Raw genomic sequence first — 22,065 nt, forward strand, 5'->3', positions numbered from 1 at the left:
CGTCCACCATGTGGACTTCGTAGAATTTCATCCTTGGGATGATCCGTCCACTTGTGGACCTAGATTTTTCACCCTTTGTGTGATCCGTCCACTTTGTGGACTTGTAGATTCTCATCTTTGGGATGATCCGTCCACTTTCTGGACTTGTAGATTTTTCACCCTTTGGGTGATCCGTCCACTTTCTGGACTCGTAGATTTTTCACCCTTTGGGTGATCCGTCCACTTTGTGGACTTCGTAGACTTTTTACCTTTTGGGTGATCCGTCCACTTTATGGACTCGTAGATTCTTTCATCCTTTGGGATGATCCGTCCACTTTGTGGACTTGTAGATTTTTCACCTTTTGGGTGATCCGTCCACTTTGTGGACTTCGTAGACTTTTCACCTTTTGGGTGATCCGTCCACTTTATGAACTCGTAGATTCTTTCATCCTTTGGGATGATCCGTCCACTTTGTGGACTTGTAGATTTTTCACCATTTGGGTGATCCGTCCACTTTGTGGACTCGTAGATTCTTTCATCCTTTGGGATGATCCGTCCACTTTGTGGACTTGTAGATTTTTCAACAGCATGCATTTCGTATTTTTTAAATAAAAATTCCTCTTATAAGTGTAACAAACCAAACTGTCAATGGAAAAGAAAACGAGTTCTGAAAAGTAAAAACTATGACTGTCTAAATTTAAATTGAAAATAAGGCAGTAGGTATATCATCTTGTGATTGCTGCACTACTGGTAGTACTTCTTCAGGTGCTCCGCGTTCCAGGGATGGCCCAACTTCCTTCCGTCTAATGTCTCCAAGTAGTACGTTCCTTTTCTGCGCCATGAGATGATTCTGTACGGGCCTTCCCAGTTAGGACCCAACTTTCCCAGGGATGCGTCCTTCGTAGCGCCAAGCACTTTGCGCAACACTAGATCTCCAACCTTGAAGTCCCGGTGCCGAACCTTGGAGTTGTAATGCTTTGCCATCATGTCTTGGTACCGCGCCAGTCTCTGGACTGCTGTTGCCCTGACTTCATCGACAAGATCAAGTTCTAGACGTAATGCTTGAATATTCTTGCTCTCGTCATAGCTTTCCACGCGGTAGCTCGTCAATCCCACTTCTGCCGGTATGAGGGCCTCAGTACCAAACGCCAATCAAAACGGTGTTTCTCCCGTTGGCGTTCTTGTCGTCGTTCTGTATGCCCATAGTACACTTGGTAGTTCGTCTGGCCATATGCCCTTTGCCCCCTCGAGCTGGGTCTTGATAATCTTTAACAAGGACCAGTTCGTGACTTCAACTTGTCCGTTGGCCTGTGGGTGGGCGGGTGACGAGTAGTGATTCTTGATTCCCAGCTGAGAACAAAAATTTCGGAATGCATCGTTGTCGAATTGCTTCCCATTGTCTGAAACGAGTACTCTCGGGATCCCATATCGGCAAATAATACTTCTCCATACAAAGTTGCGAATGTTTTTCTCCGTGATAGTGGCAAGGGCTTCTGCTTCCACCCACTTAGTGAAGTAGTCAATACCAACCACCAAGAACTTCAGTTGTCTCGCCGCTATTGGAAACGGACCCATGATGTCTAACCCCCATTGTGCGAACGGCCAACGGGCCGTTATGGGTGTGAGTTCCTCCGTTGGCTGTCTAATAAGATTGCCAAACCGTTGACACTTATCGCAGGCTCTAACGTACATATGGGCATCCTTCTGCATTGTCGGCCAGTAGTACCCTGCTCGGAGTAGCTTGTGTACCAGAGACCTGGATCCAGAGTGATTTCCACAAACTCCTTCATGGACTTCCCTCATCACGTAGTCTGCTTCATCTTGGCCAAGGCATCTCAGATATGGTCGGGAGAATCCTCTTTTGTAGAGGACGTCTTTAATCAGTATGAATCGGGCAGCCCTAACCTTCAATTTTCTTGCGTCTTCCTTCCTGTCTGGCAGCTTGCCGTCCTTGAGGTATGCCACAATTGGAACCGTCCAATCGTCTTTAGTGCTCAATTCCTGCACTTGAACGTTATCTAGCAGCGATGAATGTTGGACAAAGGACAATACCTGCTTTGGGACGATCATAGATTCGGCCGAAGCAGCCTTTGCGAGTCGATCCGCCTCTTGATTCTCTTCTTTTGGGATCTGAGCTATCGTGAATCTGAGGTCACTCGTTCGACACTTCACTTCCCCAAGGTACCTTCTCATTCATTCATTCCTACAATCATAGCTCCCGTTAACTTGGCTAGCTACGATTTGGGAGTCGGAGTAGATCACTGCCTTCCTGGCCCCAGCCGCTATTGCAAGCTCCAATCCTGCCATCAGGGCCTCATACTCCGCTTCGTTATTTGTAGTGGGGAACTCCAGACGGATGATGCATCCAATCTTATCTCCTTCCGGGGTATGGAGTACAACTCCGACTCCTCCTGCACGCTTATTGGAGGATCCGTCTATGTGAATTCTCCATGTGGGCGTCTCTTCTGCCCCCTGCTCCTCAGGTGTAGTAAACTCTGCGATGAAGTCTGCCAATATTTGTCCTTTCACAGCTGTTCGTGGCTGATATTGGATATCGTACTCACTCAACTCGATAGCCCATAAAGCCATCCGTCCGGCAGTTTCGGGATTGTTCATTGCTCTCCGCAAGGGCTGATTCGTCAGGACTATAATCGTATGTGCTTGAAAATAGGGCTTCAATTTTCGAGCTGCAATTACGAGTGCGAAGGCGAGTTTCTCCATCCGTGGGTATCTCTCCTCTGCACCTCTTAGCGCCCGGCTTACAAAGTACACGGGCTTTTGTATCTTTCCTTCCTCTCTGATGAGAGCTGCACTTACTGCTGCTGATGAGACGGCAAGGTACAAGAACAATTCATCTCCCGGCGTGGACGGACTAAGCAATGGCAGGGCAGAGAGATATGCTTTTAACTCTTCAAATGCCCTTTGGCATTCGTCCGTCCACTCGAAAGATCTCCTTAATGTTCTGAAGAAAGGTAGACACTTGTCCGTGGCTCTTGATACGAACCTATTTAGGGCTGCTATCTTCCCTGTCAGGCTTTGCACTTCCTTTACCGTCCTCGGAGGAGATAGATCCATAATCGCTTTCACTTTCTTTGGGTTGACTTCGATGCCCCGCTGGGACACCATGAATCCTAAGAATTTTCCAGCAGTAACTCCGAATGCGCATTTGCTTGGATTCAGCTTCATTCTATACGTCCGAAGAGTGTCGAATGTCTCCTGGAGGTCCCTCAGATGATCGGACACCTTTACGCTTTTCACCAACATATCATCCACATAAACCTGGACGTTTCTGCCAATTTGGTGTGCGAACATTTTGTTCATTAATCGTTGATACGTGGCTCCCGCGTTCTTGAGCCCGAACGGCATCACCTTGTAGCAAAAAAGCCCCTGGCTTGTCACAAATGATGTTTTCTCTTGATCACCTTTATCCAATTTGATTTGATTATACCCCGAGAAGGCGTCCATGAAGCTCATCAATTCATGTCTCGCTGTGGAGTCCACTAAGGTGTCAATGCGCGGGAGTGGGTAACTGTCTTTAGGGCATGCTCTGTTCAGATCCGTGAAGTCAACACACATTCTCCACTTCCCGTTTGATTTCTTGACCATCACCACGTTTGCCAGCCAATCTGGGTAGTACACCTCTCGTATGAAGTTCGCTTCCCGTAGCTTCTGCACTTCCTCTACTGCGACTCGATCCCTTTCGGGGGTGAACACGCGCTTCTTTTGTCAAACTGGAGAAAACGAAGGTGACACGTTCAATTTATGGACTATGACTGTCGGATCTATTCCCGACATGTCGTCATGGCTCCATGCAAACACGTCTTGGTTCTCTTTGAGGAACAGTAGGAGGGCATGTCGAACCGTTTGGTCGACCGAGGTTCCTATCCTGGTGGTCCGGTCGGGCCTCGAATCATCTAGTTGTACCTCTTCCAATTTCTCCACGAGTTCTGCCACTGTTCTCTGTTCTTCGATGTTCATTGCCTGTACATGGTCGTCCATCTCCATCATGGCCACGTAACATTCCCGTGTAGTTACCTGATTTTCGCGCAGTTCTCCAACTCCGTGTTTAGTGGGAAACTTGATCATCAGATGGTAGGTGGAGGTGATGGCCTTCCATGCGTTGAGAGTGGGTCGTCCGAGTATGGCATTATACGCTGAGGAGCAATCAACCACTAGAAAAGAAACATCCTTGATTAATTGTTGTGGGTAGTTTCCTACTGTCACCGCCAATGTGACGGATCCTAAAGGATGGACCCGGGTTCCCCCAAAGCCAACGAGGGGCGTGCATGCCGGGATCAGGCGCTCTTTTGCAATCCCCATTTGCTGGAATGCGGGGTAGTAGAGGATGTCCGCTGAGCTCCCGTTGTCCACTAGAACTCGGTGGACGTTGAAGTCTCCCACCTGTATACTAACCACAAGCGCGTCGTCATGGGGGTGGTGAAGGCGGCGGGCCTCTTCTTCAGAAAACTCGATACTGGAGCCGTTTCGTCGTATTCTTTCTAGTGAAGAGCCCATCGATTGGAAACTTTGAACCATCCGTAAATAGGTCTTTCTGGCCTTTTTAGATGACCCCGTTGAAGTACTGGCCCCTATTATCATCCGTATGTCTGCTACTGGTGGTCTGGGACGTTCGTTTTCCCGTCTAGGATTCTGTTCCTGGGGTTGATTCGTTCTCTCCTTCCTCACGAACCTCTGCAATCTTCCTTGTCTGATGAGGGCTTCGATCTGTTGCTTCAAGTCATAACAGTCCGTCGTATCATCGCCGTGGTCACGATGAAAACGACAATATCTATCTCGTGGCCTCTTGCTCGGATCTCCCTTCAACTTGCCTGGGAACGTCAAGGTTCCTTCATCTTTGATTTGCATTAACACCTGGTCAATTGGGGCTGTGAGGGGGTGAAACTTGTAAACCTCCCCAAAGGTGGTTTGGACCTCCGGTCTTCTCGTCGATCTCTGGTTTTTGCCATTTTTCGTCCATTATCTGGTTTCGTATCTTCCTGTCTTTCCCTTTTTGCTGGTTTATAGTCGTCTCTGGCCAGCAAGGCATCTTCCGCGTTCATGTACTTCGTCGCCCTGTAATATACATCGGACATAGTCTTTGGGTCATTCTTACATAGAGAAAACAAGAACTTACCCTCTTGTAACCCATTTGTGAATGCTGCCACAAGTATCTTGTCATCTGCCTCGTCTATCGAGAGGGATTCCTTGTTAAAGCGGCCTATATAAGACCTTAATGTCTCGCCTTCTCGTTGTTTAATTCCCAGTATACATGCAATAGACCTCTTGTGTCGATGACTTCCAATGAAGTGTGATACGAACTGTGCGCCTAGTTCCTTAAAAGTGCCGATGGAATTAGGCGTCAACCTACTGTACCAATCCCTCGCAGGCCCTTTCAAGGTGGTGAGAAAAGCCCTGCACATGATTTCATCTGGTACACCCTGAAGATGCATTAGGGTTCTGAAAGACTCCAGGTGATCCAACGGGTCTTTGGATCCGTCGTAGTTCTCCATATGGGGCATGCAAAATTTTGGAGGAACGGGGCATGAATTCACCAACGCTGTGAATGGTGAATCCGTTCTATGGACGAGGTCGTCCAAGTTGCTGGATACCCGTCCTCTAAGGGCGCTCATCATCACATTCATGCGCTCCCTCATCTCCTGCAGTTTGGCGGCTATGGGAGTCGGTACAGCGTCTAAGGCAGATAGTTGATTGGTTTCTTGTCGCTCGGGTCTAGTTGGAGCGTTACTGCCCTCAGGTCTTTCCGCGTTCCTTCCTTCCGGACTAGCGCCCTCCTGGTCTTCCTGTGGTGCACTCGGGTGCGCGGTCCTTTGCCGCAACTGTTCTTCCAAATCATGATTCTGCTTAGTGAGGCGCTCAACCGCCGCTGCGAGTGTTTGGACCTGCCTCTCTAGAGCGGTGGTGCGTGGTTCGTCGCCTTGATTGTTGTTCGTTGCCATCGATCGGATGAGTGCCATACAACTCTTTGTCTCAGGAATAGAGCGAGGCTAAAATAATCAGAAGACTTTCTTCTTCCTTTCCCACAGACGGCGCCAACTGATGATGCCGAAAATATCACCAGTGAGTTGCAAACACTTCTCAAACTAAAGCAACACCTGCAAAAAGAAAACAAAGGACCCAAAAGAGAGCACCGGTGTGGTGCCGGCCAAAAACCCTCCGAAGGTCAAGTTAGAATTTTGTTTCTTTAACCCTAGAATGCCAGAGTTAAGAATATTATGCGTACCTTCATATCTAGGGTTTCTGGGGTATTTATATTGGGTAGAATTGCATTTCTTTTATGATACAACTTCCTCCTCAAGATCCTTTCCATATAGGAGTCTTCTCAAACGTGTGTCACAAGAAGTCCAAATATGTACGCTTGTGTGGGGATAAAGTAGAGGTTGATTTAAAACATATCAAATGATACTCAATCTAGAATCTTCGATTAATCCGTACATGACGGATGCTCAGTTAAACTTAACCGTCATAGTGGTGTTACCTACGGTGTCGATCCGTCTACCTTATATCCGTCCCTTCGAATTCTATGGGAATGCCCGTCTCCTATTTTTACCCCTTCATTTATCTTTGTCAGTTTTAACATTTATATATATATATATATATATTTCTTTTTTATTTCCAGTTTTCCTATAATTTTTTTTACATTCACTTATTTTTTAAATATTTACACTTTCTTCAACCTTTCTTTTCCCCTTACCTTTCATCTCCCCACTACCCTCTACTTTAATATTGTTATTCATCTTTCCCTTCATTTTCCTTTATTTGTCTCTTCTTATCCCTTCTTTCTTACTATAAATTTGTCACTCTTTTCCATTCTTTGCATAGTTTTCTCTCACATAAAGGTTCTCTCTCTCTCTCTCTCAATGTGTGGTGGATTTTTATTTTTTATTGCATCTCCACTTTAAGTTGATAAATTTTTGTGTTTTTAAGAACTCTAATTTAGGTTGATACGATTTAATTTTGTGTTTTAGTGCTGGTGGTTTTTTATTTTTTATTGCATCTCCGCTTTAAGTTGATAAATTTTTGTGTTTTTAAGAACTCTAATTTAGGTTGATACGATTTAGTTTTGTGTTTTTTTATTTTATTTTATTTATTTATTTATTTATTATTATTATTTTACTTTTTAATTATTAAATTTTATCCGATTACATTATAAAAAATTAAAGATAGTAGATAAAAATAAAATAGTATTTCATTACATAGCATAATTTGGATAATTTAGTATGTATTGTTATATCTTTAAATTTTTCTTATTTTTTTCTTCTCTTCTATTTTACTCAATATTGAAATTCAACCACATCCTCCTTATCATTAAATTATTTATATTTTCTCTCTCTTTTTGTTTTAAAAAATAAAAAATGTAATAATTTACTTAAATTCAAATAAAAGAAAATTGTGCTCATCAAATTTTACTCATTTGTTTTAACATTTACACTTTTTCCAACCTTTCTCCTACTCTTTACCTTTTCATCTCCCCAAATATTCTACCTTGATATTACTCTTCCTCTTTCCTTTTATTTTCCTTTATTTTGTTTCTTTTTATTATCATCCTCTTAGTATAAATTTTTCATTCACTCTTTCATTTTTTACATAATTTTCTCTCACAAAAAAGTGGTTATTTCCCACTCTTTCTCCCTCAATTTTTTGGTGGATTTTTATTTTTATTACATCTCTATTTTAGCTTGATAAAGTTTTGTATTCTTTAAAACTCTATTTTGGTTGATGGGATTCAGTTTTGTGTTTAAAGTTTTTATTTTTATTTTTTTTATGACTTTGATTGTTAAATATTATCATATTGCATTATAAATAATTAAAAATAGTATATAAGAATGTACTATTATTATATTACATAGAATTATTTGGATAAGTTAGTGTTTATTGTTATGTATTTTTTTTATATATTTTTTTCTCATATCGTTTTATTTAACATTTAAATTCAGCCACATCCCCTGTATATATCATTAAATTATTTATATTTCCACTCCTTTTTTATTCTAAAAAATTTAAAATATAATATTTTGCCTAAATTAAATAAGTAAAATTGTCCACATTAAGTGGAGTAATGCTAAGGAAACACTCATTCTCACACCCAATGCATCAAAGAAGAATGAAATACAAAACAAATCAAGTTAGAAACACTAAATTAAAAAATAAAAAACTAATAATGCATATTTAATGTCATAGAATCATCATCAAATTTTGGAAAATGATAGGTTGCCAATGGAGAGAGAGAGAAAGAGAGAGAGAGAGAGATAGTATAGAAAAAAACCAATACAAAGTAATAAAGAGTAGATAAAGAAAAAAAAACCAAATGTCAATTAGTAATCGTTGATTGGAAAACAAAGAGTTTGTAAGGAGAAGTAAAAAATAAAATAGAGATTACCATGTAGAGAACATTAAAAACTTTACAGTGTAGTAACGTAAATCGTTAAGTTCACTTAAAAAATTAAATCAACAATAAAACATTAAATACAATCATAGTACTAAATTTAAATTTAAAACTAATCAAACTCTAACTATGGAAACCATATTAATCATAACTAAAAAAGAAATGTTCTCTGATAGTAGTAGAAATTGCATAAGAAATAAAGTTAGAAAATTTAAAAATCCATATTTTGACATTTCATTTAACCTTATTTATAATATATATATATATATATATATATATATATATATATATATATATATATATATATATAATTTTCATACACTATTACTTTCAAAAAGCTAATAAACAATGTTACTTCTCATTTATCGTCTTTGTTATGCAAATCATCAGTTTGTAAATATATAATAATGGTAAGAAACATTACAAATGAGATCACTAAAAAATATATATAAAATTAATTAGTCATTATCATTATGGAGTAGTAGTTTATAATTTTACGCATCCAAAAAAGTGGAATATATAGAATTTTCTTAAAGGTATGGGTAAAGATTCACTATATATATGTGTGTGTGAGTGTGTAAGGGTAAAAAAAGGTATAGTTTAGGTTTTTATTAACTTAAAAACTAATGAAAAACGAATGGTTAATAACTAAAATTATAGTATTAATAAAATATTTAATGAGACCATTCTAAAAAAATTAGCACGCGCAACGTGCGGATATGCGACTAGTTATTATAATAATGGTTTTCCCATTGAAGTGGTTCTTCATAAGTTTCTTACTTTATTATGAAATCTTATATTGTGTTTTTACTTTTTATTGCATTATTATTATTATTATTATTATTCCTTTAGATTTATATAAAAAAAATATTATTGTGGGGAATCCGAGGACAACACCTCTACTACCTCATGCCTAAGGAGTGTATGAGCCCAACAAGCAGGCCCTAGGCTAGGAAACTGGGTATAACTAGGGAGAGGGGTTGGGCAAGGGTCCTTAACAACCCAAGAAGATGTCTTAAACATGACATACCGAGATAAACGACAGCACCCATCACCTTCGAATTGAATACACTACACCAACTATATTAACTGCATTAATAGCTGGATGACACCTGAACATAGCCAAGATAGCTTATAGCTCACTCAGCACTTCCTCCAAAGGTGGGATAGGACAAGTATTTGAGAAAGATTAGCCACCCTTTAGGTGGAGGGTCAGCATGAAAGGACAACCGTTATAAAAGGAGGAGAGAACCCAATGAATAAGGACCAGAACCTAGAGATTAGAGAGAAATCACTTAAAATTGTAACCCTGAAGTGTAACAAGCTCCCTCGATTGACCAGTGAGACATTAATACAATCTTTTTACTTCCTCTTTTTTTTTTTTTTTTTGTTAGTTCTTGTTTCTTTCCAAAATTTTTTCTTTGATTTTAGCCCTTTTGACTAGAAACCCATGTGTTGGCCTGCTATACCTATCTCTATAAATTAATTATAGTGAGCTTGCTAAAGCCCAATCTTTTCCCTTTGGGCCTTTGCATTTGTTTTTGCCCAACACTTATTATTCCTTTAGATTTTTTTTTTTGAAACTATTGTTGCTCTAGATTTGGTATATGGTATTTGTGGTTAATATATCTGCTTGTATTTGGAATTCATACTAAACTTATTAAATTAATTACCAAAAATTGATTGGTATCTTAGTCTGATAATAAAGAGGACAATCATCAGAAGTGCAAGCCATAAGTTGAAACCCTATCCAATTTTTTTTGTTTTGTTTATTCTGTTGTATAAATTACTTTGGATCTACATAGATTTTTTTTTTTCAATTAGTATCATAGCAATTAAAACACAAATGGGTCTAAAATAAGATGTTTTCATACACAATAGAAGTTGTCATAAAATGAACCTCATCCAAACTTTGGTCCAAAAATGGCTCTCACAAAAACCTGAAAAGATCTCACTGTCCAGCAACTAATGGAAATTGCTGTGAAGCCCAAAACCATGATGGACCCAGTCTGACAATAAATTCATCAACCCTTTGCTAGGCCCAAAATGAATTGGGTCTGGGCTAAAAGTCCTCGATCAAAACCCAAAACCTCATTAAGATTGACAGATTGACTCTCGGTAATCATTTTTTACCCAACAAAGAAAATCATACTATTAAGTACAGTATTAATTACTGATTTTATGGTGCAATGGTACTTTTCTTGTTTAGCATTTCTCTCTCTCTTCCTTTCTATAAAACTAATAGTTTTTTAAAATTATTTTTATAAGTTACTATCTATACATAATTTACGCTTTTTAGCATTTTATAAATATTTTTACAAAAATACTGAGCATATTATGCACTCAAAATCATTTAATTACATATATATAATTCATGCCATATTGCATATCAAATTCTAACAAATTGACATATCATCGTATCCAAACCATATACATTGTATTTGTATTATGTACCCATACATATCAATACTTCACAAGTTTTTGTTTTTGTTTTTTTTGGGTTACAACAAGTGAAGGCAGAAAAATTTAAACCTTGATTTTCCTTATAAAAATAGACCAATAAATAACATTTAACTACAAGGTTCTTTGACAACTCATAGCTCTCAATTTTATTTTTATAAATTGCAATATATCACTCATCTATGAGTTGATGAGAGATATCAACTCATAGCTATCAAAGATCTCCACTCATTAACAAATTGCATATAGAAGTATATGGTTTGCAAATTGCAAGTGAGGGTAGTTGTATTTTATGGTGGGTCACTAAAAACTGTAGAGCCCATCAAGACAAGGTATAAATCCTATGGGTCTCTTTAAGCTGTGTGGTCCATTAAATTCCCAGAAATTTAGACATTCAGCCCACTTAAATACCAGAACTAAATCCATTTTCTACATATTCCGGAGAATCCAACCAAAAAAAAAAAAATCCCTGGAGAGAGAGAGAGAGAGAGAGAAATCCCAAAAGTATTTACATATATTGTTTGGTTTTGGCATATAAACTTCAGATAATTTATAGGGGACAGTCACTAAAAGCAAAGACTTAGTGAAATGAATCTGTCTTTACATAAATTTCAAAAGTTGTGTGTAAAGGGTGTCTGCTAAGCATTTTCTAAAGCTATGCGAACAGTGTGTGCATTTCTAAATTAAAATCCAAGGACACTCCTTTTGCTCAATACTTGCTAAAACTTTAAAGCGACCATATCTCTTTTACAACCTTGTAGAATAAGTAGGAAACAATGAACAATAAAAGAGCTTATCGGATTAATCATCTTTTACCAATTCGCTGACGTTGGTTTGTTGGTAGAACATGTCAATGCCCTTCACTAGTTTAGTGAGGAATCCACGAAACTTCCTTTTTTTTTTTTTTTTTTTTGAACAAATCAATCTCCATACACATATATTATGTAACAATAGCAATTTAATTAATCCAGAAAAAACTTACACACTCTCAGAGCAATGCTCCGAATTGAAGCTGACCCCTTTTGTGTGAGCTCGGGACATTGCTCAAAAAGTATAGCATTGCCCATCTGATCCAAAGTTGGTATGAGATTTGTAAGGATTAATAGAATTTATTTATTTATTTGGGAATTTCAAAATTTATGATGTATAGTATTTCTACACTTAAAATAAATAAATAAATGACCCTTTTAAAAAAACTAGGTTTATTATATAGGAAAGAATGATCTATTTAATGCATTTCTTCTTGTTGAAATTATTGCCGAGAAGTTGGATTTTTTTTTTCCATTGTGAGATATTGACGTGGAATGCAATACAATGAATTCTCTATTTCTATTTTTTCATTTATATAAAATATATCTGAATTGCATGTTTGAAGTTTAGGTAAAGAGATTCTAGATGTTTAACCAAAATGTTCTAGAATTTATATGAAACATAACAGGAACTAATTAAATTTATTTCTCTCTTACATCTCTCAGTACAAAGATATCTATTGATGAGACAAAGAAAGTGCTGAAAATTTGTCTGTTTTTCTTTTTCTTTTTTAATTTGATAGATTGACTCATAAAAGGCATAATTTCCTATTAATTAAAAACACGTACTCACTCCAGAACCTATCTTATCAAAGCATTTTTAACTGTACTTTCATAATCCAGTATTTTCTTTTTTTAAATGCAATTTGGGTAAAAGGCTTTCGGCTAAAACTTCTCTTTCCGCTTTGATTCAACTTTTGTTTTTTTGGTTAAAAATTGTTCCAACTTTTCTTTTGAGCTTTTACCTCCATTAAATGACACTGTAAAATTAGGTTCTTTTTTTTTTTTTCTTCTTCTTCTTTTTCCTTCTCCTTTTCTCTTTGTTTTTTAACCTGCTTTACTAGGTCTTTTGTTTTACTTTATTTTGTTTATTTATTTGGTTTTAATTCTTTTTAATTTTTTATTTTTATACAAGATAGAATTTTTACTGTAACATAATCTAAGTATATATGTGTATAAAATTCATTCCTGGAGACTTGAACTCCGGTTCTTATTCCCTACACCCCATAATCATGTATACTTGTGGAGTAACCATCGCACCAAAAATGCGCGGTAGTCTATTTGGTTATAATTTCTTATAACAGAAACAATGTTATTTTTTTTTATTGACAATTAAATTTAACTATATAGTTCATTAATTAATACAATCATTTGATTGAATTCAATTGAAAAATCTAAATTACAAAACTTAAGATTGTATCTAAATTTTTCTCACATTTTGTTAACTGTATTACGCCTTGACTATTACGGAGTGTCTTATGTGCAAATGAGCTTCCCAAATTTCCGGACATATGACCTATCAAATGCTTAGTGAATTAGGAAAAAAAACAAACAAATAAATATGTATAGGTTAGATGAATCAACTAGGGAAGTTGGGTTTCATATTTTTGATGATTAAAACGATGACTCTTTTGTCTCCACTCTTTAAAATGGAGGTCCATGCACTATCGCAAAGCAATAAAGAACACTATAACATACACGCTCCCTCGAGAGTTGCCACTCCCATCTTACCCTTTCAACTTCTTTTCATGGCATCCAAAGAGAGGAATGTGAGTTGGAAAAGCCAACATTCGGGCTCCCCTTGCAAACGTTTACCTTTATAGCCCCAACACTCAAAGGGAATATATATATATATATATATATATATATATATAAAATTCCTAGAATCATGTAGCACTAGCTAAATATATATATTACAACATGAAAATTTGATTACCAAATGTACTTATACATCAATGTTGAGTACTGTATCTATATTTAAGAGTGCAATGAAATGGATATTTGGATGTCATTATGTAAACAAAAGCATTCTTATTTGAGTTTTGTTGACTGGAAATCAACCGTGTTATACATGCATTGGCACAATAATATATATTGAAGAGACAAAGATATAAACTTTTTACGTATAAGGGAGTATATATGATCCAAATTTTCTTTTTCAGCTGCTTTTCCTTTTGCTTTTCTTTTAGCAATTTAAACTTTGACATGGCATGGGGACATTTGAGTACCCCATGGACTTAAGAGAGTGGCACTGTCTTGCATTCAGCATAAAATCACAAACCATATCTGAGAATTCAATATCATTCTAGCTTTTGAACCTTTAGTATAAGGGGCCAATGGACTTTTGCAGCAACCCCACGAGCATATGGTTTTACAACTAAAAATCATCTTTAAAAGCTGAATCTTAGGGGTCCTCTATCTTTGTCATTGGCATCTAAAGTGGAAAATTCCCACATGAAATTAAAAAAAATAAAATAAAATAAAATAAAATTGGGTAAAGAGCTATATTCTCCTTCTTACGCTCTTTATTCTTTAAACTCTGTCTTTTTATTGGGAGGGAAAAAGAATATTTGGCTTTTGGGTTTATACTTAGGATTCCTCACCTTTAAAAGTCAGGTCGTTTAGAGAAAAGAAGGTGAGTGGGAAAATTTTTTATTGTATGACAAGGGAAAGTATGAGTAGGGGCCATGAATTTCCAATATCGTCCCTTTCATGGGCTTAGATAGGGAAGCCGTATATGCCTTTTTGGTCATCTTATTGGTCTATAAAAATATGTTTAATGAGTTTTAACTAATAGCTGATAATTATTAATTAGCAGTCATTCTTTTTGTACACTGCTATAAGCCTATAATGGGCGAATTATAGTTACTAGATTAATCATCAGCTACACAAACTCTCATATGGTATAATTATTATTTGGCCTTCATGATTATAGGATAAAAAAGTGGGAACCAATTTCGGACAAAATCCAAATTCTCATATGTTCCATCTTTTCTTGTCCAATGAGATGGCAAAACGTCACCACCGACTCCCCAATTTGCAATATCAAATGCCAAATGTGTCAAAGTTACACTCAAGAGTTAGCCATATGTGTTTTCAGCATATCAAAGACATGAACATTTGTTACAATTAATGAACGTGCTCTACTAACTATTACAATAGGGGCCATGTCTTAAATTTATTTTTTCAATGAAATCAAAGTAACAATGATAAAATATGATCATGTTGTAGGTATATACGACTTAGCTACCCACTTTGCTTAATTATTGCTAGAGGCATATGTGAATTGGGAAATAGTATTGTTTTAGGGAAAAGATAAGGTGGGCTTATGGGTTGAATTTTCAGATCAATTTTTAAAAGGTAACCATGTCATTGCATTCCAAAAAATGTCTTATTGCCTGTCACATTTGTGTTCTTTAATTAAATCAATCTATTCATTACTATCAAGCTTTTGTCATATATAACAACCACGAGGTGGGCTATTCAGATTTATCAGTTGTTGATCACCAAACCAGATCCATGTTTTATTTTAATGGGTGACCTTTTTAATAGCTAAGAGATGTTGGTTTCTGATTGGAAGTGTTAAGTCCAAATCTTCATGGCTCCCACTTAGCTGCCCTATTGAGGAAATGCCACATCAAATTTTTTTATTAGAAGGAAATATTAAACTAATAGATTATTTATCATAAAAATTAAGAAAGTGGATTCCTACACGGTGGATTATGGGTTCCACATTGTTGGAAACGAGCTTAAAAGTTCTTTACAAAGTATATAAAGTGAGGTATGTGTTTATCATTATAGATCACCTACAAATATTTCTAAGCAGGCCTCAAATTATTGTGTACGAATTGTATCAATCAGGTGGTCCTAATTGTCTTTGATTCGATGGCATATATATCATTAATCATATTAAAGTAACCATCCAAGAGAAATTGGAGGAAAAAAATGTACCAACCAAACTAAAATTGTCACCAAATATCACGATGGTCCATTGAAGCAGTAGCATATATGTATAATAACTCTGATGTGCATGAATGTTATAGATACATATATATATACGATGATGTGATGGAGGATGCTTTGCCAATGGTGCTAGGCTATTTGTTGTCACGCTTGGAGGTGATAAGATTTGCATAACAAATGCCTGAAATGCATGGGGGGGGTACCTTTTTACGCGCCATATGATGGGCCATTGTGCTATGTTATTACATGCAAAAATAATATGCCTATGTCGGGGATCTGGGACTAAATGACAACTTCTGTGCTGGTCTTTTCCCATTTGTAGTTTAGGAACCCTAATTTAAAAGAGGCTTTTTCAAGCCCCCTTTGCTTTTCAAACAGAGAATCTATCACTACTGTACCCACTTTAAGCGCTTAATTATCGCCATATATACATACATTCGCTATAAGATTACCTGGCTTCGAGATGATATAAAGTTTTGTTTTCCTAATGCTTCTCTATTGTTTATCTATCTCATCATCAATAAAGTTGTATAGTTCACCTGATTAATACCTCTTAATATAACCACTGAAAAAAAAAAAAAGGAAAATTACTCTTTGACACCGCAGAAATTGGCCAAAAATCGTGTAGCTCAGCTGACTGATAATTCTTGTATAGTAGTCAAGAAAGAAAAAGAAAAAAAAAAACCTTTGACACTGTAGAGATATTTGAGGGTGCGAGGCAGAATTTTATTCTGACATCTGAAAGGGGAATAATAAGAACACAAAGAGCAATGAATAGTTCACGAGAGAGATTACCGACTAAGGAGTCATAATCACCGAATGAGCCGTCTTTATTGGTAGTAGGGTCATCGAGTCACTTCAACTTCACTGAGCTATGCCTAACAAAATTCCAGAGTGGTTCATAAAAAGTGATTTGATACAGTAATAAAAACAAATGGCAAAACTACAAAACTTTCCATTATCAATCACGTGCCATGCACAGTTAGACAGCGAGAGAGAGAGAGAGAGAGAGATCTACAAATTATTATATTGATGATGAATCAAATACAACACGCATGAAAGGCCCCAAAGACCTTTTGTATATATATTTTGTTAGGCCAAACTTAATTAACTTAGGCCATGAAGAAAGAGGTTTTTTTTCTCCTCTCCAAAGAAAAACAAATAAAAAATTTCACAAAAAAAAAAAGTATACACACGTGTAACCAATATACACGTATGAACACCCCTCATTCAGTAAGGTTAGCCCAAAAGCTCAAGGCCAAAAAAAAAAGAAAAAAGAAAAAAAAGGGACATTTCCCGCCAAAAAAGCACACATACACACGTGTGTGCTACACAACTAAGGCGTGTGCACACATACCACTCCAAAAGAAGGGAAAAAAAAAAGTCTACAAAATGGAGCCGATTGATTTCTTATTCATTCATTCATTTTCATCTCCTCCTTATCATGAAAAGACGCAGAAGTTGAAGCAATGATGGTAGATAGATGAGAAGCTTGACTTATAAACCCCATAAACACACCTCAAACTTTCAAACTTGAATCTCACATCTTTGCCAAACCCCCTCTGATCTTTTTCATCATCCCAAACCTATAAAATTTTGGCCCCCACCAAACCCTTCCTTTCATTCAATAATCAATGCTGCCTTTGAATTCAATCACCCACTTCTTTCACACTCCATGACTCCACTATTAAAACAACATTGTTTCTTCAACTTTCTTCACTTTCCCATTCACCAAAATACTTATTTATCTAACAATTGATTCCCCTCCTTCTCCCTTGGGAATCTGCAAAGCCATTAATAATGAATGGCCATCCGCACTAAGAACAAAAAATTAGTAAAATTTTCCAAACTCACCAAACCCTGATACATACATTATATATACTATAATCTACACCCATCACTCTAGTCAATTTTTTATCTCCAAAAAAAAGACCCTCCAAAAACTATTGAGGTTTCTTTGCTTTTTTTTTTTCCCACCTTTTTTTTTTTTTCCCATTACTCGGAGTTTCCCTTGTCATCATCTACCCATAAATAGCTGTTTAATTTTCTCCTTTTATTTGATGATGATGACGATGATGATGACGATGAATCACTAGACCTCATTCTAGCACAAATTGTAACTCGAAGCTGTGGCAACACTTTTGAGGGCTTCCTCCGAGTATTATTGTCAAGAACAAATTCTTGCATTAACTGGTAGCAACCAGTGATTTTATCCTGCAAAATCCAAAATAATATATTAATTAACATATACTTAGATTGTTTTATCTATAATATTCCTAAACCATAAATATTGTTACATGCTTACTTTGTGTAGTCCATCACACCATGATTCAGCATGTTCAGGATTAACAAGAGACAAATTTGGAATTTCACTAGCTGCACAAAGTATGGCTGCGGCAGCAATGCAAGATGGCCAATACTCGAGAAAGCTAGCCTCTGTGGACACGTGAAAAAAGAAAAAGTATTCTTTCAATTTTATTGTAAAAGAATGACCCTTTTTGTCCCCAAATTCCAATACGTTATTATTCTTTATTTCCATATACGAACGTATACGTACATGTGTGCATGCATGTACGTACCTAATAGTATCAGTATATATTACCTTGAATATTAGATAAAATGATTTCAGTCGCCCTTGAAACTAAAAACCCAGCATAAGTTCCTGCCGAATCAAGCTTGCATGCAAAGTAAGCAATGAAGCTGAATGGTGTTATGGATCGTAGTCTCCAATCCAAAACACTAAGCACAAGAAGCTCCATCCTTTGAATCGTTCTAGGTTCAAAAATGTGTTTGGCAACTTCCACCTATAATGCATTTTACATTAGTACTATGCTCAAATAATTGAACAAAATAATAGCTAGAGACACTAGTATATATATGTACCTGAAGATCCAATAGAGAAGGAACCAGAGGTTCCTCCATTTTAGCCGCTAAAGATAAGCAAGCTACAGATAACAGTTGCATTGGCCACCCATTTGTTTGCTAAAACAGTAACAACACTATTAGCAATCAAAAAACAAGAATAGCATAGCTTGTTCAATAGTATAAGTAACAGTTATAATTAATGGGTTTATTAAAGATTCCTGTGCATTGTGGAATCGAACTGTTCGATACTCCATTTTTATATACATAGTGGCACAAATGTCAATGTTCCCACGTGCACTGAATTGTGCGGGACAACAACAAAGAACACAAGCAAAGTTCATAAAAAAGGGCTTCATAAGTAGCAAACCGTACTTTATACTGTAGTTATTACAAAGTCAAGCGTAACAAATGATAAGGAATAAGTAATTTGTCGGACTTTAAAGTTTTAACCAAACAATTAATAGTAATCTTTTTTCTCCTTTGGGATGGGTTATTGGATCGAAATCTTAAACCCTTTGTTTTTTTTGGGTAAGTAATCATAAGCTTAACCTAGAAGACTGAAAAAGAGAGTACGTACACCTCTACTGTACAAAAACCACTATATATATATATATATATTTGGACATGTGGATATTGGATACCATAAAGTCTAAAAACGTTACTCACACTACTTCGTCCTCGTCACGTTTGAAAAGTCAAAAATAATTACTTTGTACCTTTGAAAAGTCATTAAAGAATAAAGCGTAATAACTACTAGTCATACCATGGTACTAAAAACTCGCGGCGATAAATATTAATTTTATTGAAATAGATTGTAAAATAATATTAATCCCTATTGACGAAAGTTTACCGGCAAACGGCGAGAATAAAGATATCGATCCAAGTAGTTGACGGCGAGGTACGCCGTCAATGGCTGGAATCCGTAATATGCTTGAACCTGCAAAAACGCAATACAAATATTCACTTGTTATTTTCATGTAACCTAATTTCTGCTGATTTTTAAATATATATATATATATATAAATATATATTCGAATAATAATATTGTCCATATTGTCCACATCTCTCATAAAGGATAGGAGTAATTTAATTCAAAAGCCTTATCTTTCATTTGTCTTTAAATAAAACAAGAATAATGATATTGCTAATGACTTTTAGGTGAATAAGCATTTATATGTTTCTAGAAAAACGTCTAGATTCAAATGCCTAATTAAAAATGTATAAAACATACAAACCATTATAATAAATAGAGATTGAATGTGACATTAAAAATAAAAAAGTAAATGTAAAAAGTTTTATAACTCAATAATGTGTGCTCTAAAAGTATACATTAACTGTGTTCCAATAATTATTATAGCATTTTTAATATCACGTTGAAAAAACATCTTAACTAATTTAACAATAATAATAATAGAGGAATCCATTTATTTCAACGACCTCATCGTCATAAATAGTGGTATATTGACCATTTAATTTCCCCGACCAAATAATTAAAAAAATCAAAACAAAACAAAAAGAAAGGAGGTTTTTTTTTTAATAATAATAATAATATTAGTTAGCAAACCCCGGCGTATGTTAACAAGACCGGAGACAGATGCTAAAATGCGCCAACATCGGACGGCGGCTCCGAGGTCTGAGGTGGTCGAATCAGATCTCAACGTAAAAACTACATAAACGGTCGGGTGGCAATACAGTAAAAAACGCAGAACTCGAAGTCCGATCATTTAATAAAAAAACGAAGAAGAAGAAGCAAAAACCAGACCTTGAGAATCCAAGAAACCGATTGTTCTCTAGCCGAAGCATCGAGGGACTGAGAGCGAAACCTAGCGAGGTAATCGAACCCAGGAACGAAGTTGCGCTCGTCCTCGATGAACTCAGCTATGGACTCTTCGCTGCAAGCCGAGGAGTCCAAGTCCGACGAGTACTCCGCCGGAGACGACTCACCGGACAAGATTCCGGACCCTTGCTCGCCGCAAAGCAGGTCATCGGATAAACAGTCGGAGGAGCACGATAGTATCGACATGATTGCCAATAATTGTTATTACCGCTAGTCTGCTGCAACTACCACAACTCACTCTCATTCGCTGCTGCTTCCCATGTTTAGCTACCCCCAAGACAACTCACCCAAGCTTGTCTTGTCTCCCCTCTCTGTGAGTGTGTGTGTCTCTGTCTGTGTGTCTCTGAGAGAGAGAACGAGTGAGAGAGAGAGAGAGAGAGAGAGAGAGAGTGAGTGTGTGGTTTTAGTTTTGGCGCTGGGTTTGGGGTTTGTGTTGAAACTTGAAAGGACTATCTGTTTCGTTGGATATATAAATGTGAGGTACATTGTAGTTGTTTTTCATTTTTCATTTTTTTTATTCGCTAAAGTTTTATATATAAATAGTGACCAAGGAAAAGGAAAAGACGAAGTGCGTGTGGGGATTTTTTTTTGAAGGGGTGCGTGTGGGGCTTTTGATTTTGATTTTTTTTTAATTATTATTACAATAGGTTATAGTAGATTCTCTGAATTGTGTTGGGGAAAAATGTTGTAATAATTGATATAATATATGTTTTTGGGTTACTTGCTAATGCTTAACACCTTTTTGGCTTTGGAAGATTGTTGTTTGGTCTTACGTTACAGTTTAGATCGATGTATCAATCTGAGGCTAGTGGGCTAGTCGAGGCTTTCACGAGCTTAACCGCTAGAAAGTCTTGGATAATTTTCTAGCCCAATCATGTAATGCCACGTGGAAAAAGGATGATGGCATATTGGTTGTTGGTTGCTCGGGTGGCCAACACATTAATACTTTGTAACTTCGTATGAGACCTTAGTCCCGTTTATTATATAATGGAGAAATATATAAATCAATATGAAGGTTGATAAACTTATAATAAAGAGCAATCACTAAGAAGTGGATATTGTTTATCTGGTAGAAATGAGAATCTTATGATGGAGTCTTCATCATCCTGTTACCTCTTTGAGAGGTTAGAAAATTAAGTTTGCTAAAAACAAGGATCTTTAAGTTGAGGTGAGATGAGTTGAGACCAGTTGTCATTCTTAATAAGGTAGTTTCAACGTTAATGCGAGAAAGGTCAAGAAAGAAAGGACAAAAATAAGAGGGTATTTTCTGTGATGCTAATAATACATGTATATAAAAGATTAAATTATAATAATTTACCGTTGATAAGATAAAACAAGCCAATCTCATCCATATCTCATTCCTTTTGTGAGGCAAAAATAAGAAAATATGGGTCGAGTAAAAACCAGGTGAAACATTTAGTATTCATAATTACGAATCAAAGTATTTGTATGAAAAAAAACACACTAACTTACACACATTCTAGATAATTAGTTGAAAAAAAGTTCAGGTACCAATTTCTTGGAATTCTAATTATAGTGACAATTGCAAGAAAAGTATATAAAAAAAAAAAATTCAGGTACCAATTTCTTGGAATTCTAATTATAATGACAATTGCAAGAAAAGTATATAAATATAATGTCACATGGTTAATTGTTTGAATCTGGCTTATCTAGTTATCTTCCAACTTTTCAAAACTATTGCCATTTTTCTTTCTATTGGGAAAAGGAAAGTACACCAGGTAGCCGTC

The 22,065-nt window shown here is 36.4% G+C and overlaps 1 protein-coding gene across 1 annotated transcript; it reads right to left on the reverse strand.

Moving 5' to 3' along the window:
* Positions 1–16,626: 16,626 nt before the first annotated feature.
* LOC142629764 (cyclin-D1-1) lies at positions 16,627–20,828 on the reverse strand. Its single transcript, XM_075803799.1, has 6 exons — positions 20,243–20,828; positions 19,331–19,417; positions 18,499–18,597; positions 18,218–18,419; positions 17,921–18,051; positions 16,627–17,829 (listed from the first exon to the last, which is right to left on the reverse strand). The coding sequence occupies exons 1-6, from the start codon at positions 20,501–20,503 to the stop codon at positions 17,611–17,613; spliced, it is 999 nt and encodes a 332-aa protein (XP_075659914.1). The 5' UTR covers positions 20,504–20,828; the 3' UTR covers positions 16,627–17,610.
* Positions 20,829–22,065: the final 1,237 nt, after the last annotated feature.

The sequence above is a fragment of the Castanea sativa genome, chromosome 3 (assembly GCF_040712315.1).
Source record: "Castanea sativa cultivar Marrone di Chiusa Pesio chromosome 3, ASM4071231v1".
Lineage (NCBI taxonomy): Eukaryota > Viridiplantae > Streptophyta > Magnoliopsida > Fagales > Fagaceae > Castanea > Castanea sativa.

What these genes read in the sequence shown, in the direction of transcription:
- LOC142629764 (XM_075803799.1), bottom strand. Translation starts at nt 20,503, where the DNA reads ATGTCGATACTATCGTGCTCCTCCGACTGTTTATCCGATGACCTGCTT. An exon ending in CGGTTTCTTGGATTCTCAAG is followed by an intron (nt 19,418 to 20,242) that starts GTCTGGTTTTTG and finishes GCGTTTTTGCAG; the next exon opens with GTTCAAGCATATTACGGATT. An exon ending in GGTGTGATGGACTACACAAA is followed by an intron (nt 17,830 to 17,920) that starts GTAAGCATGTAA and finishes TGGATTTTGCAG; the next exon opens with GATAAAATCACTGGTTGCTA.